General features: G+C 43.0%; 1 protein-coding gene across 8 annotated transcripts in view; it reads left to right on the plus strand.

Moving 5' to 3' along the window:
* Window positions 1-19,164, plus strand: part of VPS13D (vacuolar protein sorting 13 homolog D) — a 266,928-nt gene that overhangs the window by 33,533 nt on the left and 214,231 nt on the right. For all 8 annotated transcript variants that reach the window (XM_042954200.1, XM_042954201.1, XM_042954202.1 and 5 more), the window contains 6 exons: window positions 827-3,040; window positions 4,812-4,963; window positions 7,658-8,689; window positions 12,446-12,536; window positions 14,745-14,871; window positions 16,063-16,243. In XM_042954200.1, coding sequence (XP_042810134.1) covers window positions 827-3,040; window positions 4,812-4,963; window positions 7,658-8,689; window positions 12,446-12,536; window positions 14,745-14,871; window positions 16,063-16,243 — 3,797 coding nt within the window. The remainder of the gene's footprint in view (window positions 1-826; window positions 3,041-4,811; window positions 4,964-7,657; window positions 8,690-12,445; window positions 12,537-14,744; window positions 14,872-16,062; window positions 16,244-19,164) is intronic.

Here is a 19,164-nt window from a genome sequence, read left to right on the forward strand (position 1 = left end):
TTACCTTGAGATGGGGGGAAGAAAGGGGATTCATGGGGTAAAAGGCTGAGGGAGCTTATCAAATAAACTCAGCCTTATCTTCACTGAGGTAAGCCCCAAAAGACAAGAGGTAGAGGGTTTGAACGGGAGTGGGAAAGTTTGGTGCTATGAGGGATGTTAAAGGGGGATCAGATCTAAAGAAGAGGATCTCACAACCATGGAAAGCACCTACTTGAACTTGTACAGCATAAACATGGAGCGGAGATGTGGGTGAGAGGACCCAGTGGTGTGATTTTGTAGTTGACTCCGCGCTGAGGTGTACAAGACTGGAATGTAGAAGTCTGTAGAAGAGAGGGGTTGAGTGTGGGCTCTGGGGCTGGAGTGTGATGCTGAGTAGTTACTGCTTGCCAAGCACCGATCTGGGCACTTGGGGTATTGGTGAGTAAGACAGATGGGACCTGTGTTCTTTTGGAACGTTCTAGTGTGGGGAACAAGGTGAACAGATAGATGATTGTGGAGAGTGATGTAAGAATGGCTGCTGAGAGCGGCTCGTGGCAGTGCAGCTCAGGTGGCGGGGAAGTGGGTTACTGGTCTCTGCTCCCCGACGCGTGTCCCTGTGTCAGCAGGGCTCCACCTTAGAATTCTGTCTTGTGTCTTGATTTCAAAATTCATAAACAAGTTTACACTGAATCACTGGTAAAATGAGAATATTATGCTTAGAGCTTTCATCCATTTATTTTGTAAAGTTGTGGTTGGTTGATTCTCTCTTTTCCTTAACTATTACGTGGAAGGAAAGAGTAAGGAAGGAGCAGACATATACTCCGAATCTTCTCTTTTTTATCTGCAGATGACGCCAAGAGGAAGAATGGGGATGGGCCGGCATCTGAAGAGAACCAGTTTAGTGATGACGAATATAAGACACCTCTTGCCACACCTCCCAACACCCCACCTCCTGAGACAAGCAGCAGTAATGGAGGGAAAACACCTCCATTTCCTGGGGTTGAGTTCAGTGAAGAGCAGCTTCAAGCGCATTTAATGAGCACGAAGATGTATGAGAGGTACTCCCTCTCGTTTATGGACCTCCAGATCATGGTTGGACGAGTGAAGGACAATTGGAAGCATGTCCAGGATATTGATGTGGGACCGACCCATGTGGTTGAGAAATTCAACGTTCACCTACAGTTAGAACGTCGATTGATTTATACTTCAGATCCCAAGTACCCTGGAGCCGTGCTCTCGGGCAACCTACCAGACTTAAAAATCCACATCAATGAAGATAAAATATCTGCCCTGAAGAATTGCTTTGCTCTCCTGACCACCCCAGAAACGAAGGCTTCTGACACTCAGTTTAAAGAGCAGATTTTTCCCCAAGCGGGGCAGCGGGGAAGTTTGCAGGACTCGGTAATGAATTTAACCCAGAGCTTTGTGATGTTAGAGCAGCATACCCGGGAGGTTCTGGTGGAATCACAGCTCCTCCTGGCTGAATTTAAGGTGAACTGTATGCAGCTTGGTGTTGAGAGCAATGGCCGGTACATTTCCGTGCTCAAGGTGTTTGGGACCAATGCTCACTTTGTGAAGAGGCCTTACGATGCTGAGGTCTCCCTGACGGTTCACGGTTTGCTCCTGGTGGACACGATGCAGACATACGGTGCCGATTTTGACCTTCTGATGGCTTCGCATAAGAACCTGAGCTTTGATATCCCAACAGGAAGCCTCCGGGATAGCAGGGCCCAGTCCCCTGTCTCTGGACCCAATGCGGTTCACCTCACTAATGCTGCCACGCTGAACGACCCGTCAGCTACTGGTGTTGCCCTTGAGAAAATTCTCACCAAAGAACAGGAGTCCCTCATTAAACTGGAATATCAGTTTGTGAGTTCAGAGTGCCCGTCGATGAATTTGGACAGCACTCTTCAGGTGATTTCATTACAGGTGAATAATTTGGATATTATCCTAAACCCGGAGACCATCGTGGAACTGATTGGTTTTCTTCAAAAATCTTTTCCCAAGGAAAAAGACGATTTGAGTCCTCAGCCTTTAATGACCGATTTTGAAAGAAGCTTTAGGGAAGAAGGAACTTACCAGTCTACGTACGAACAAAACACTGAGGTTGCAGTGGAGATCCACAGGCTTAACTTACTGCTCGTTCGGACGGTGGGAATGGCCAACGGCGAGAAACATGGCAGAAAAATCGCCACCGCGAGCATTGGCGGCACCAAAGTGAACGTTTCGATGGGCGGCACGTTTGACGTGAATGGTTCTCTCGGCTGCTTGCAGCTTATGGACCTGACACAAGATAATGTTAAGAACCAGTACGTTGTCAGCATTGGGAATTCCATAGGCTATGAAAATATCGTCAGCGATATTGGCTACTTTGAATCTGTATTTGTCAGAATGGAAGATGCAGCCCTCAGTGAAGCTTTGAGTTTCACATTTGTTGAGAAATCTAAACAGGAGTGTTTTCTCAACCTCAAGATGGCTTCCTTGCATTATAACCACTCTGCCAAATTCTTGAAGGAGTTGACATTGTCCATGGATGAACTGGAGGAGAATTTCCGAAGTATGCTGAAAAGCGCAGCTACCAAAGTCACTACGGTACTCGCCACCAAGACGGCCGAATACAGTGAGATGGTGTCACTCTTTGAAACTCCAAGGAAGACTCGGGAAGCCTCCATCTTTGAAGAAAATGAAATGTATGGGTTTGGCCTCGCTGGGTCTCATTCCGACACCGTGAAGCTCATCTTGAACATAAACATCGAATCCCCTGTTGTTTCAATCCCTCGAAAGCCTGGGAGTCCTGAGTTGTTGGTGGGACACTTGGGGCAGATATTCATCCAGAATTTTGTGTCGGGAGATGATGAATCCAGAAGTGACCGCCTGCAGGTGGAAATTAAAGACATTAAGTTATATTCTTTGAATTGCACCCAGTTGGCAGGCAGAGAGGGTCCTGGGTCCGAAGTCAGCCGGGCGTTTGGTTCTCCTTCTGGGTCTGCCAGCGCCAATAGTCAAGAGGAAGCTCATTTCACCCGACACGATTTCTTTGAATCTTTGCATAGAGGTCAAGGTGAGGAGCGTAAATCTTTTGTCTCATTTTATCTAAAGATTCTTAACCCAGCTTATGTAGTACTTTGCTAAAAACAACAACAAATAACCTTTTTGTTTAGAATTATCGCCAGTGAGGGATGCCCGGATGGCTCAGTGGGTTAAGCGTCCAGCTTTGGTTCCCATCATGATCTCATGGTTTGTGAGCTCAAGCCCCGCGTTGGGCTCGCTGCTGTCAATGCAGATTCCGCTTCAGATCTTTGTCCCTTTCTTTCTCTGCTCCTCCTCCATTGTTCTCTCTCAAAAAAAAAAAAAAAAAAAAAAAAAAAAAAAAAAAAAATAATTATCCCCAGTGAATATTTAAGAAATCCAAATAGAGTTTTAATAGAATGCTTCATATCAGTTTGGTATGTTTTTAGTTTTTTCCATTAGAAACCATATTTGGCAAAGTAAGATTTTTTTTTTTAAGTGGCGCTCTTTAGCATTGGGTGAGTGCTTATTTACAGGGTTGCTTTAGAGGGTGGGGTCTGTTAGAGCATTATTTTATTTTTTATTTTTTTAAATTTTTATTTATTTTTGAGAGATAGAGTGTGAGCAGGCCAGGGGCAGAGAGAGAGAGAGGGAGACACAAAATCTGAAGCAGACTCCAGATTCCGTGCTGTCAACACAGAGCCCGATGCGAGGCTTGAACTCACAAACCGCGAGATCATGACCTGGCCCAAAGTCAAGACACTCAACCTTCTGACCCACCCAGGCGCCCGATTTATTTTAATTTTAAAAAAAGGTTTATTTTTCTGAGAGAGAGCGTGAGCAGGGGAGGGGCAGAGAGAGAGGGGCAGAGGATCTGAGCTGACAGCAGAGAGCTCGATGTGGGGCTCAAACTCATGAAATCATGACCTAAGCTAAAGTTGGACACTCAACTGACTGAGCATCCAGGTACCCCTAGAGTGTTATTTAATTTGGTCAAATACATCTGTTTTTTTCCAGTTCCAGCTGTAGGTCTTTGCTAGTTAAATATTGTAGTCCAAGATAGCTGGAGGGATTGATGTAAGTGGAATATGAAATTTAGTCTGCAGATGGTGTATTTCCCTTTCAGTATTCTTCCATCCTCTGTGATGGGTTGGTGGTCCAGAGTTCTAGGAATAAAATGCCTGTATTTGTGTTCTCGATCTGATCTGCTAAAACCAAACAGTTCAATCTATTATTAGTCTTGGCATCTGCAGACATCAGGAGAGCCCTAAAGCCTGGCTTTACTTATTGGTGAAGAAATTCATGCCTCTGAGAACTTCTCCTTCTGTGGTTCTCAGATGTTAATTCACCAGTTCACTTAACCTCCTTCTCCCAAGACTGTTTTCTCTGCTTGTTCACCTAGAACCTGATATTGTTCTTGATTCTGATGTATGCCCAGTAAGAGGGAGCAATCTGTAATTGAAAACTGGGTAGGGGATGAGCAGTTCGGTTTGGAAAATGCTGGCTTGGGAGGCTAAGGAAAGCTTAGAGACCTCGCCTGGATTAATGTTCACCCCATTGTATTTTGAAGCCATCAAATGGAGCATGTCATGAAAATATTGATTCTTTTTGTGTATAAGTTTATGTTGTACTCTGCTTACTATGGGTTTTGTTCTTAGGCTAGTAATATAAGTTTGTACTCAATCGCACACCCCAGGTGCCAAGCCTTTCTGCCCTCTGGGCCTAATGACTCATGGGCTCTATTTTATTTACCCTATACTTAATCAGCAATGATGCGATAAATACTAGTTTTTCCAATCTGTCATTTTTCTCTGTTATGCCAGCTTTTCACATCCTGAACAATACCACCATTCAGTTTAAACTGGAGAAGATCCCTATAGAGAGAGAATCTGAATTGACTTTCTCCCTTAGTCCAGATGACCTGGGAACTTCTAGCATCATGAAGATTGAAGGGAAATTTGTCAACCCAGTTCAGGTAAGCACCTTATTGATTTTCATGTCTGGACAGTTGAAGTCATATATTTACTTTATACTTACATCAGTGTATTCATGTCTTGTTATGTTACGTATGTGTATATATGAAATGTTAGAAGGAAAATATGTAAGTTCAAAGAGACAGTGTGACCGTATATTACTGCTGATAACTTGTTCTGTAAATGTGGAGCCCTATCACTGTACCCTTTTGTCACTGGGGAATTGGTTTTGTTAGCCGTCTTCATGTGGAGGAGTGGTGAGTTATGTAGAGGGAGAGGGCAGATCTTTAATTCCATTGCCATTCAGAAGCAGGCAAAATTATTGCTGGAAAAGTCAGAGCCTGTCTTTCCCAGGAGGATATAGTTCTTGTCACTCTTTTGACATGCTTGGCTCAGCCTATGAAACAATCTGATTATTTGAGCTGTTGACAGATCCTTTCAAGGGAGAATTAGTCTTACTCTTTTTGAAATGGAATGGGCCGGGATAGGGATTGTGTGTGTGTGTGTGTGTGTGTGTGTGTGTGTGTGTGTGTTTAGTGAGTATGCCTGTGTGTGTGGTGACTATATGTGTATGCAACTGTCATCCTTTTTCCTTCAAAAATGTCGTTCTTCCTGTTTTCACAGGGATAAGAGCAAAGAGTATATCGTTATAAAATAGTAGGGACGGGCAGGCTCTTAGGACAGTGGACCCTCTCTTTGGGCAGTAATTGGTCTCTAGTCTGTATCTGGCAGCTGCTCTGGAGTAACTCAGGAGTGCTGTTAACAGAATGCATGGACCTTTTAATATTTAAATTAAAACAATGTTTTTATTTTATTTTTGAGAGAGGGAGAGAGAGAGTAAGCTAGAGAGGGGCAGAGAGAAGGAGGGAGACACAGAATCTGAAGCAGGCTCCAGGCTCTGAGCTGTCAGCACAGAGCCCGACATGGGGCTTGAACTTGTGAACCACGAGATCATGACCTGGGCTGAAGTCGGGCGCTCAACTGACTGAGCCACCCAGGTGCTCCAGAATGTGTGGACCTTTTGACATCAGTGGTTCCTGAATAGGTGTCCCTGGGTGAGAGGACTTCCCCCAAAACTTTCCCTTCCTGGTTAAGCTTTTTTGCCTTATCAGTAGTGGCTACTAGGGTGGTTTTTTTCACCTTAAATCTAACATATGACATGAATTCTGTTGGATTATTATGTTTACCATTGACTTAGTGTGGCTTTTGATGAAAATCTTCTAAAAATTACTGTAAATCATTCTTCAAATTAATACTTAATAATTTAGTAATTTAATTTTAAAATATTTTATTATGAAAATTTTAAAACATACGCAAAAGTGGAATAGTTTAAAGTTTACTATTTTGAGAGAGAGAGAGAGAGCGTGCAGAGAGAGAGGGAGAGAGAGAATCCCAAGTAGGCTCTGAGCTGTCAGCGTGCAGCCTGATGCAGGGCTTGATCCCACGAACCGTGAGCCCATGACCTGAGCTGAAATCGAAAGTTGGATGCTTAATTGACTGTGCCACAGAGGCACGCCATGTAGCATAATACATTTTAATGCATTTTTGGATTTCAGAGACATTTTTGATTAGTTAAAAAAATGTGTTTTCACTTTTAGTTTGTTTGAATCAGAATCCAAATGAGACCCGTACAGTCCGTTTGCATGATACATCGTGTGGGTCTCTGTTCAGTTTCTTTCATGTTTTCCCTGCGCGCTGTTATTGTGAGAAGTCAGGCAGTGGCCCTTAGGTTGTCCCACATTCAGATTTGGCTGTTTGGTTATGGCATCACTTGTTCTCCCACATTTCCTGTAAACTATACCTTCACTCTACAGGTTTATTTGGATTCAGGTTCTTTTTTTGGCCAGAACACTTCAGCGTGGTGCTGGGTCCTTCATATTGCATTATTTCAAGAGGCACATAATGCTTGGTTGTCTTTATGTTAGTGATGCTCAAATTGATGATTGCGTGCAGGTGACGAGAACCCGATCTGCCCATTGTAAAATTCCCTGCTGGTCGTTCATAGAAGGGGGGATTCCACGGATGACCTCTGATGGGCTATGTTAGTTCATTGGGGGCTGTAAAACGATCACTTTCTAATTCTATCATTTCTATATCTGTTTGGAATTCCTGTTAAAAAATTGCCCATAAATACTTAAAAAGCTTTTGTGAAAATATTTTTAATGAGAAATTGTAATTAGAACCAAAGTAAGGGAGAGAAAACATAAGTAATCATGACTTATCATTATTGTCATTAAAAACCACTTTGTTTGTTTAGCTGAAATAAAAACAGAGGTTATGACCCTAATTGGGGATGATCGGCGAGTTTTAGAACCCTGAGCCTTGTTTCTCAGTCCTGTGGTGTAGCCACAGTAGACTTTTGGCAGTTTTCCCGTCAATTTCTGGTATTGTTTTTGTGGGTTTAGACAGAGTGATTTTGCTGATTCAGGCCCACAGTCAACAGGACTTACTGAACATTGGTTGTGTAAAGATTATTTTGTGAGGTGCTGGGGGAGGCGGCAGGAGGGCCTCATCGGTAGACGTGGGTCACAGAGAGGTAAGGACAGAAAAGAAACAGAAGGGATAGTTCCTGCTGTCATCCAGTTTAGAACGTCTTGGGGAAACCCATGAACATTAACTATGGAAACTTGTGGGCGGTGCATCTGAGCGCAGTTAATAATAGTAGTGAATAACTACATTTTTCTCTTTGACTACAGGTGGTGTTAGCAAAGCATGTATATGAGCAGGTTTTACAGACACTGGACAATCTTGTGTATAGTGAAGATCTGAATAAGTTTCCAGTCACTGCTGCCTCCTCACCTTGCCCTAATTCTCCTCTGCCTTCCCTCAGTACCTGTGGAGAACCTTCCATTGAAAGGAAGGAGAATGGATTGTTCAGCCACTCCAGCCTTTCTAACTCTTCTCAAAAGTCCTTGTCTCTGAAGGAAGTCAAGTCCTTTACCCAGATTCAAGCCAACTTTTGTATCCCGGAGCTTCAAGTCCAGCTAAGTGGAGATCTGACTTTGGGGGCCCAGGGTCTTGTGAGCTTAAAGTTTCAGGATTTTGAGGTAGAATTCAGTAAAGACCATCCTCAGACTTTATCCATTCAGATTGCCCTGCGCTCTCTGCTCATGGAAGACTTACTGGAGAAGAATCCGGATTCCAAATACAAGAACCTGATGGTGTCTCGGGGGGCCCCTAAGCCATCTAGTTTAGCACAAAAAGAATATCTCTCTCAGTCCTGTCCTTCAGTATCCAATGTGGAGTATCCTGATATGCCTCGGTCTCTTCCTTCCCACATGGAAGAAGCTCCTAATGTCTTCCAGCTGTATCAGAGACCCACCTCGGCATCCCGGAAGAAGCCAAAGGAAGTCCAAGACCAGGACTATCCCTTGACTCCACCCCCTTCTCCAACGGTAGACGAGCCCAAGATACTTGCTGGAAAGAGTAAATTTGATGATTCTTTGGTACATATCAATGTATTCTTGGTGGATAAGAAACATCCAGAATTCTCTTCCAGTTACAGTCGAGTTAACCGGAACATTGATGTTGATTTTAACTGCTTGGATGTACTGATCACGCTGCAAACGTGGGTGGTGATACTGGATTTTTTTGGAATTGGTTCCACTGCAGACAACCATGCAATGAAGGTACCTCCTGAGGACATTCTACAAAATGTGAAGTCAGAATCGAATGCTCTCGTAGAGTCTGAACTTCAGGATCCGGTTAACACCAAGCTGGATCTCAAGGTATCACTTCCCTTTGGCTCCTTGAAGTTCCAGGAATGAATTTTGCTGTGTTCACTTACGTGCGCCTGTTGTACATTTACTCTAGAAAGTAGATCTTGTTGGCAGGGGAGCTATCTGTAGTCTGGATGCCTGTTAATATTTTAGAAGAGGTTTTTGTATAAAGCCCATCAGGAGGCATGGAAAACAAATGGTTTAAGTAACCTGTATTTCTTTGGGTTGTGCAGTTCAGTGGAATGCCTTATTTTCTTGGAGCCTCAGTTTCCTCTTTTTCCCATCACCCATCCGTTTGGTTGCCTTCCACCATTCGACTCATTAAGATAACCGAGTGAGGTAACGCACGTAAAGCACCTGGCCGGGTGTCTGGTGCATGGTAGCTACTCTGGAGGTGGTCTCCCTGCTCGCTGAGATCGTTACTGGCTTTTTGAAGCAACAGGCCAGCCCTTGAGATTGGAGCCTCAGGACGGCCTGCGGGTCCGAATCCTGGCACTTCTGCTGTAACCTATAGCTGTGTGGCCTTGGGCACAGTTTTTAGCTTCTCTCTCCCTCGATTTTCTCACCTATAAACTGGGGGTGTTGGATGGTGCCTCTGTCGTCGGGATGTTGCAAGGATTGTGTGAGAGGACTAAATGGGCAAGGCCCTTTGCACAGCGCGTGGCATGAAGTAAGCATTCAGTGAACGACAGCTGGTATTATTTTTGCTGTACTGTGGCTCACCGTACTTACTTACACGTACTTGTCCTTGGTACTCGTATTGTGAATGTTTAAGAACACATAAAAAGTAGCGTTTGAATTTAAGGTTATTCTGCTCTGTGCGTGAGCACGGTAAGATGTGTAAGCAGTTCAATTTAATTGACCATTTGGGGGCACACCATAGCAGCTAGCACCTTCCAGAGCCCCGGGCTCCCTGCAGTGGCTGGTTATGTGTGTGTCTGGAGGGTGAAGTTCATCTACCTGCCTTCTTCAATGCAGACTTGGCACCTGCCGCCGGGGAGAATCACATGTAATCCACTTGCTATCTTCTTCTTTCCTTAGCTGGCAGGAGGCTGCATTCTTCTAGAAATGGAAGAGCTTCCAGGGCAGAGTTGGCCACGAACGAGTCTCACTTCCCCTGCTCAGTGTGTGCAAGTGAGTGCCGGGGCAGTGCAGAGTTCCCCGGCACCTTGGTTAGCGAGATGGATGGAAATTGGAGAGGCTTCAGCCCTTGTTTTGGACGTCACGTGTTGGTACCCATAACTTCAGTCTTGTGGTGCCTGTAACGGAGGGCCTCAGGAGCCCCTTGGTGTTGGGTGTGGAAGCGCTCTGGGCGCCTTGCACAGATGGAGTGTAGCCGGCTTCACAAGAGAACGAGACTAGACGATGCCCCTCGGCAGTGGGCTGTTTTAGAATAAGAATTTTTGAAAACATGTTTATTGTGGGAATTTTCAGACAACACAAAAGAACAGTTGAAGGAACTTCCGTTTACTTAATTCCTTTGAGATTCATCACATTTACTTTATTCGTTTTTTCTTTTTGCTGAATTATTTTATTTTATTTTATTTATTTTTAATGTTTATTTTTGAGAGAGAGAGAGGGAGAAAGAGAGAGAGGGTGAGCAGGGGAGGGGCAGAGAGAGAGGGAGACACAGAATCGGAAGCAGGCTCCAGGCTCCGAGCTGTCAGCACAGAGCCCGACGTGGTGCTCGAACCCACGAACTGTGAGATCATGACCTGAGCCAAAGTCGGACTGAGCCATCCAGGCGCCCCTTGCTGAAATATTTTAAAGCAAATTCCAGATAATATCATTTTACCTCTACATGCCTCAGTAGTCATTTCTAAAAAAAAAAATGTGGACGTTATCTTACATAACTAACTCTAACGAGAATTTCTTGGTATTGTGTAAGACCCGTCTATAATCAGATCTTTCTGATTATCTCAAAATAGCCCTTTTGCTGATGGATTGTAGAGAAATGAGTGGTTAAGAAACTTCCCTGTGATCTCTACAATGCATTGGAATAATTTGCTTTTCTGAGCCGTAGTTTCTTTGTCTACAAAATGGGGAGCATTAAATAAAATGATATATGAATCTTTTGAATGTGAGTTCAAAATAGGTTCACATGTTCCGTTTGCTCTCATTTCTTCTAAATCTCTGTTGATTAAAGAAAACCAGTCTTTATTTACCCCGTGCCACTGGCTTGTAGAAACCGGGCTAATGTGTCCTGTAGAGTGTCGCACATTCTGGATCTTTTTGTTTTCTTTTGGTGCCATTGACTTCTTTTATCTTCTAATTTTAGAAATGGAAGTTAGCTCTAGAGGCCTCATCAGATTCAGGTTCAGCTTTTTGTTAAGAGCATGTGGTAGGTCGTGCTGGGTGCTTCCTGTTGTATTATGCTAGAGGGGATTGCAGTGTTTGGTTGTCCCACTTTTAGGGACACTAGGATTTGTGTTAAGAGTGGGGTCAGGTGGTGACAGCTGGATTCCTCTAATGAAAGCAGTTTTAGCCCCACTATATTTGTTACTTGGGTGATTAAGTGGCTAGAGGTTTTCTGTTTCCCTCCTACTTGATAATCTCATTTCCTTGAGACCTGTGTGTCTGTGACAAAAAAACTTTCTGCCGTGGAGGCTCTATGGCGCTGGAGGGGCCTCCAAGGCCACTGCACCTGTAGTAATCCCCTCCTTTTTTCTCTGCCTTTCTCTATAGATGTTCCTTCTCCTGCCTTTCTTCCTATTCTTTTCTCTCTTTCTTCCCCCGTCTTTTTCCTTCCTTATCATTCATTCATCAGATGTTTCCTGAGCACCTGCTTAGCGGTAGGCACTGAAGAGAAAGGGGTGAGTGTGGCATTTGGAAGCAGGGATGTGAATTGAGGTTTGACCTCCTCTCTCCTTCCTTCTCTCCAACTGATCCCTTTTCCCCAGTGACGACACTAAGGTTCCTGTCTCAACACATCGTAGAGATACGAGTCCTTTGAATATTTAAAATGACAGTGTTACCATACTGTGTTTATTTGATTTTTTTTAAGTTTATTTATTTATTTTGAGAGAGAGAGAGAGAGAGAGAGAGAGAATCCCAAGCAGGCTCTGTGACGTGAGTGCAGAGCCCTACATGGGACTCCATCTCATGAACCGTGAGATCATGACCTGGGCCGAGATCAAGAGTCAGATGCTTAACCAGCTGAGCCACCCAGGCACCCCCGTAATGGATTTATTTGTTACAAAGAATGCAGATCCTAAGACAGAGGGTTTTGGCTTTCTTCTGTTTCTGCTTGTCCCTTGAAAAGAAAATGTTTCATTGTGGTTCCTAGGTGAAGTCCCACTGGTCACCAGGGGCTTCTATTAAATATTTGTCCAGGGATTAAATGGGATTCTAAATCCTGTTTATCATTTTGCTTGGACAGATTTCTTAGGCTGAGACTTTACTTAATGAACCTCTATGAGCGATGACAGAAGAATGCAGTATGGAACACATGCACAAACAATGAGAAAAATTGTTTTATAACCCAACCCATTTCACTAACAGAGTATAGACAAGGCGACTGCAGACACGCTATACCACAGGCCCTGGGTTTCGGGGTGCCTGGTGGAGCCCCTTTCTCCTCAGCTGTCTCCTTAGATCATGGTTTGACTGCTGAAGAGGGCCGAAAGGAAACCGGCGTCCACAGAAGCGCTGCCTCACATTTCCCGAGCCTTTGTGCGTCTCCCTCCGTTGGGTTTTGCCGTTTGCCCGAAAGATGCCTTTTCTCCCCCAGTAAGATCTGCCTTGCTTTATGTCCCACGTTCTTAGGTGCATTCGCTCTCTCTCGTGCTGAATAAGACCACCAGTGAGCTGGCTAAAGCGAGTGTGTCCAAATTAGCGGCACACCTGGAAATGATTGGTAAGTGGGGAGAAATCGAACTTGCACAATCTGGTAAGAATTTGAACCTCCTCCTCCTCCTCTTCTCACAAATCTAATTGTCCTCACATGCAAATAAGGTGTGGAATCACTGGATTCCCGGTGGTTGTTCCCGAATACTGGCTTATGGATCAGAATCATGTGGACAGCTTGTTAAAAATGCAGGTGTCTGGGACCCTGCCCCCCCACCTCCCGCTACCAAAAATGTGATTCATTAGGTTGGGATGGAGCCCTGGCATCTATCCGTGTTTTTAACAAACTCTGGCTGGGGTGACTATATAATTTTTCTTTGTCCAAATTGGAACATTTTGAGAGTGAAAGGGGGCATTATTAGTAATTACACCTGGGAAACCGGGGAATAGGTTCCCTCTATTGCATTAGTAGAGGGAGCCTTCGATAGGGCGCATGATTTCAGGCACGAGGATGTGGCAGAGCCGGCATTCTTTCCAACGGGACTGTGCAGGTAGAAGTTCTTAGTGGAACACAAGTGATCAGCCACGTCGAGTTCTAAATAGCAGAGGTTTATAAAGTGTGAGTAAAACACTCCTCCTTCCTTAATGGTGGAAGATCACAGAGCTCAAATGTTGACTCTGTAATAAAAATGGGAATGTCTTTTGGGGGGAGGAATGAACTGAAATGAGATTTCACATCTGGTATAAGCTAATTTATAAAAGCTTGGAGGAGATAGGTCTTTAAAAATTGGGAGAAGCTTGGGTATTTTTGTTAGGTGACGATAAGAGTCCAAAATAAATTATGTGTCTTCACTTCATTGAGAGCTGAACTAGCATGCCAGATATAAACACCTAAGTCACGGCTTTGTGGTGCTAATTATGATGATAAAATTTGCTTTATGGAGGCAGCAGTTTGCAGTATCGCTTTTTATTATCCATACCATGTGAAGAATGAGTCATTGTAGGCGAACACCCCAGGTGTGCATGTTTTAACATCCTTCTTTATTCTTTTCCACCTTCAGGGGGTTTCACTCTTGTGACACCAGAGTAGTTTTAAATCTTGTCTCCAGTGTCTGTCTCATTAATCGCACTTTTTTATTAAATCACACTGACACCCACTTAAATGCCTGAATAGCTGACATATCTGACGCTTCCTCCTTTATTCTCTTATCCATCGCGCAGTTGATAGACCTTATGCTGTTTCACTAATTCTAATTAGTGGTCTTCATCTCAGAAAGGATTCCATTCTGTCTGTATTTAGAAATGTTGGGCACCTGGGTGGCTCAGTCGGTTGAGCGTCCGACTTCGGCTCGGGTAACGATCTTGCGGTCCGTGGGTTCGAGCCCCGCGTCGGGCTCTGGGCTGATGGCTCAGAGCCTGGAGCCTGCTTCCGATTCTGTGTCTCCCTCTCTCTCTGCCCCTCCCCTGTTCATGCTTTGTCTCTCTCTGTCTCAAAAATAACTAAAAGTTAAAAAAAAAAAAATTAGATATGTTGTTTTTAGGGGCGCCTGGGTGGCTCAGTCGGTTAAGCGTCTGACTTTGGCTCAGGTCATGATCTCGCAGTCTGTGGGCCTGAGCCCTGTGTCAGGCTTTGTGCTGACAGCTTGGAGCCTGGAGCCTGCTTCGAATTCTGTGTCTCTTTCTCTCCTTCTGCCCCTTCCCTGCTCGCACTCTGTTTCTTTCTCTCAAAAATAAACATAAAAAAAAAACTTAAAAAAAATATTTTAAATGTTTATTTTTGAGAGAGAGAGAGAGCGAGAGCAAGTGAGCACACAAGCAAAGAGGGACAGAGAGAGGAAGACAGAGAATCCCAAGCAGCCTCCACACTGTCAGCGCAGACCCCGATGTAGGGCTCGAACTCACGAACCGTGAGATGATGACCTGAGCCAAGACCAAGAGTTGGATGCTTACCTGACTGAGCCACCCAGGCGCCCCTGTATTTAGAAATGTTTTATCCTTTAATTTGTGTATGCATTTAATTTCTTTCCCTCATAAAGGTTAAAGTATGATATTGGTGTATTGTTTCAACCCCCTTTGGACTTCTGCATTGAGACTTTGAAATACTGTGTAAAATGTTTTTGGCGGGTGCATTGGAATATGAAAACTAGCCTTTGACATTTAATTTGATTAAATAGTGAAAAGTCTGAGGCATGTGTGGATCGGTTTTTGTTCTAGACATATTTAAGGTGTATGACAAAAAAAGATACATAGGCGTGTGTTCTATTTTTAACATCCCTAGATGGAGACCTGGCCTTGCAGGGAAGCATCGGGAGCCTGTCCCTAAGTGACCTTACAGCCCACGGAGAATTCTACAGAGAGCGGTTTACTACCAGTGGAGAAGAAGCACTCATTTTCCAAACTTTTAAGTAAAAATACCCATTTTTCTCGTTTGACATTTTGTCATATTTGTTGCTGTTTCAAATTCTTGTTGGCTAAACCAATAAAAGTTTAAAAAAGTTTTTACCATCTTAGGTAAAATTGATATGATCTAGTTGCAAGGAATCCTGATTTATAGTAAAATGGATCTTTGTTGAAGTGGGCTACTCAGTCCTCATAAACAGATGGTGTGTGATTGAAATAATTCTTTTTTTCTTTAAGATTTTTTTTTTTTAAGTAATGTCCACACCCAACGTGGGGCTCAAACTCACAACCCCAAGATTGAGAGTCACATGCTCTACTAACTGAGCCAGCCAGACACCCTGAAATAATTCTGAATATTAAAAAGCCTGGGATCTCACTGGCTTGTTATGTGACCTTAGGCAAGTCACTTAATCTCCACGAATCAGTTTTTCTATCTAAATATTGAGAAGACGAAGTTAGATCACTTTCCATCTCCCTTTCAACATTCTGGAATGATTTCAGCCTGAGAAAGTTGTTGAAGATATAGATGTTAAATTATATGATGCGTTTTTTTCTCTATAAAAGTCTATATTGAATCTTTTCTTTCTTTTGTCCTTTTTTTTTTTTTTTTTCTTTTGGTGTTTATTTTTAAGCGAGAAAGAGAGAGCATACCATGCCCATTAAATTGAAAACCATTCATAAAAGTTTCCTAATTTGTCTTGGAATGTACATGGTAAACCTCTTTGGCCCACATTTCACTGAAGTAAACAGACTTCTTTCTGCTTCCAGGAGACTGTTTTCCCCAGAAACACCGATTGCATTGCCTAATTTTTTCTTTCCCCATCGTTTCATGACCTTATTTTTGTACCTTTTGAGTCCATATTGTTACAATCTTTGAGGTGGAGTAATCCCCTTTCCCTAAAGGCAGGGAAAGGGGCCCCGGTGGAACCACAGGTGGCTTCTGCGTGAGTTCTGGAATCAAGAGTTTAACACCAGAGCTGCCTACCTGTTCATGGCCTTGGTCATCATACCAGACTCTCATTTAACATCCTCAACACATTGTGGCAGCTTAGAGAGGGAGTGATTACTGGAGTTTGCTTTGTCAAACCTGATTGCAGATTCGCATTCTCATAGTTAAAGCTGTTTGCTAGGAGAATCCCTGACTGAGCCTGTTTTCTTCCAATACTAACTTGTATCTTGCTGTCTCTTACTCCCAGATATGGACGGCCCGACCCTCTGCTCCGGAGGGAACACGACATTCGAGTGAGCCTCCAGATGGCCTCCGTCCAGTATGTGCACACGCAGCGTTTTCAGGCGGAGGTGGTGGCCTTCATTCAGCATTTCACTCAGCTGCAAGATGTCTTAGGACGCCAGCGAGCTGCTATTGAGGGGCAGACGGTAGGAAGGCTCGTTTCTCCACGTTGCTTTTCCAGTTTGACCGATCGATAGAACTTTTAAGCCTCTAGAGAGAAGTCTGGAAAATTTCACTGAAAAAAGGGAAGGATTTGGGTCATTTTATGCTTTCTAGTGTCCTCCATGCAGCCGATTGTCTACAGAAATCTCACTGTAATTGGAGAGCTTATATTTCTTTAGCAAGGTACCGTGTTTTAATGACTTTTAAGGCTTAGCTTAAGCGTCCTCTAAAGAAGATAAATGAAATTTATGGCTAACACTTAAGACTCCTGGTCCCTTTTAGTACTTTAGTTGGGATACTTCTCTTGGAAAGTGTTTCCAAAGAACATATCTGTTACATGAAGAGAGTTTTTTTCCCAACGAGATTAGAGGTTCCCAGCTTCTGAGTTCATAGTTCTCTTAGTGTCTTGGAAATATTTTCGCTGCACATCCTAAGCCAAAAGACACACCAAATGGTCTTTGCATTTAAAAAATAATTAAGTCTAAACAACTTAGTAAGTACGCATGTCCTAACAACTTAGTAGCTACTTAAAAAAATAACACGTAAGTGAAAGACTAATATTTTTATTTCATTCGTAGATAAATTACTTGTTAGTAGGGATGGACGTGCCCCTTGGGCACGTGCAGCTTCTCAGACTTGGAACCAGGCTGAACATGGCAGCCTTCATTTCCTGTCCCGCATCCTTTGTCTCGTGGCACTGGCTTTTTATCACAGCAAGTGCTGAAGACCCAGCTTTGTAAAGATGTGACATAATAGAAAGGAATCTAGCATGATCTAACGCTGAATGTGAACTAACTCAGTCTAGTATGTGCAGTGTCCAACAGATGATGTGTTTCCCTGAAAAATTTTAAACGCCCTGGCAAGCGCACATGGGACTGTGTGGCAGCATCTTATGGTGTCTTGGCATAGAGTTTGGGCACCGCAGAACATGATTATAATGTAGTCCTTTGTAAAACTTTGTTTATTTATTATTTTTAAAAAATTATTTTTTTACTTTGAGAGAGAGAGAGCGAGAGCATGTGTGCGAGTGGGGGAGGGGCAGAGAGAAGGAGAGAGAGAATCCCAAGCAGGCTCTGTGTTGTCAGCACAGAGCCTGACGCCCAGCCCGATGCCACAAATTGTGAGATCACGACCTGAGCCGAAACCAAGAGTCAGACACTTAACCAACTGAGAGCCACCCAGGTGCCCCAAAACTTATGTATTTTTTGAACTTCATTAGGTCAAAGATTATAATTAAATAAATAGATACTATCTTCATATTGACAACATTTAAAATTTTTTATTTTGTTATTTTTGTTATTTTTTAATTTTATTTTTTAAAATTTTCTTTAGATCCAAGTTAGCTAACCTACAGTGTAATAATGGTTTCAGGAGTAGAATTTAGTGATTCATCACCTACAAAGAATACCCAGTGCTCATCCCAGTGAGTGCCCTCCTTAATGCCCATAACCCATTTAGCCCATCCCCCCACTCAGTACCCCTCCAGCAACCCTCAGTTTGTTCTCTGTATTTAAGAGTCTCCTATGGTTTGCCTCCTTCTCTGTTTTTATCTTATTTTTCCTTCCCTTCCCCTGTCTTCATCTGTTTTGTTTCTTAAATTCCACGATTAAAAATCATGTAATATTTATCTTTGTCTATTTTGCTTAGCATAATACACTTTAGTTCCATCCACATTGTTGCAAATGGCAAGATTTCATTCTTTTTCATCGCTGAGTAATATTCCATTGTGTGTGTGTGTGTGTGTGTGTGTGTGTGTGTGTGTGTGTATGTATTTGGGCTCTTTCCATAATTTGGCTATTGTTAATAGTGCTCCTCTAAACATTGGGGCATATGTGTCCCTTCGAATCAGCAGTTTTGTATCCTTTGGGTAAATACCTAGTAGTGCAATTGCTGGGTCGTAGGGTGGCTCTACCTTTAATTTTTCGAGGAACCTCCATACTGTTCTCCAGAGCGGCTGCATCCGTTTGCATTCTCACCAACAGCACGAAGTGTTCCCTTTTCTCCGCATCCTCGCCAGCATCTATTGTTTCCTGAGTTGTTAATTTAAACAAATTTTTATTTTAAAGGGGCGCCTGGGTGGCTCAGTCGGTTAAGCGTCCAACTCTTGATTTTAGCTCAGGCCATGATCTCGTGTTTCGTGAGTTCCAGTCCCTCATTGGGCTCTCTGCTGTCAGTGTCGAACCTGCTTCAGATCTTCTGTCCCCGTCCCCCCCGCCCCCGCCGCCCCGTCCTTCCCCTGCTCGAACTCTCTCTCGCTTTCTGTCACAAATAAACATTAAAAAAATTTTTAAATTATTTAAATTTTTTGAATATGTTACATATTGACTTAGTACAGAATCAAAGTAAAAGGACATTTGGAGAAAAGTCTCCTTCTCAATTACTTTTCCTCAACCACTCAGTTTTTCTCCCTGGAAACAGTGTATCTTTGAGAGAATATATATTTTTTAAAAATACAAAAGCACAGTCAACATGTAGAGAATGTGGAAAAAAAGAATCAGTTTTACCAAGGTACACCCGAGGTATGTTTTAATCTGTTTTCATTGTTTTCTCATTTCTCCCTGTGCATGTTTCCATGATTGTAATCAGAGGGTATAACCTTTCTCCCCCTGTCTTTAGAAACTTTTAAAACAGATTTGTTATTTGACACACCTAAAAGAATATCTGTAGCATGTAAGTTTCAAAGTATAATAAAATGAACCTTCATGACCTGCCACCAAAATAAAAATGAAAACATTGCTAACGTTGTACATGTTCCTTCCCCATCTCACTCCTCTGTCAACTCCTTAGGTAACTGCTCTCCTGATTCTTGGATCTTCTAGTCCCTTTAAAAAAAAAAGTTTCCATATAATATCTTTTGTTTCATTTGTTTTGATCTTTATAAAAATGGTATTAAGCTGTATTTAAT

The sequence above is a fragment of the Panthera leo genome, chromosome C1 (genome assembly GCF_018350215.1).
Source record: "Panthera leo isolate Ple1 chromosome C1, P.leo_Ple1_pat1.1, whole genome shotgun sequence".
In the NCBI taxonomy this organism is placed as follows: domain Eukaryota; kingdom Metazoa; phylum Chordata; class Mammalia; order Carnivora; family Felidae; genus Panthera; species Panthera leo.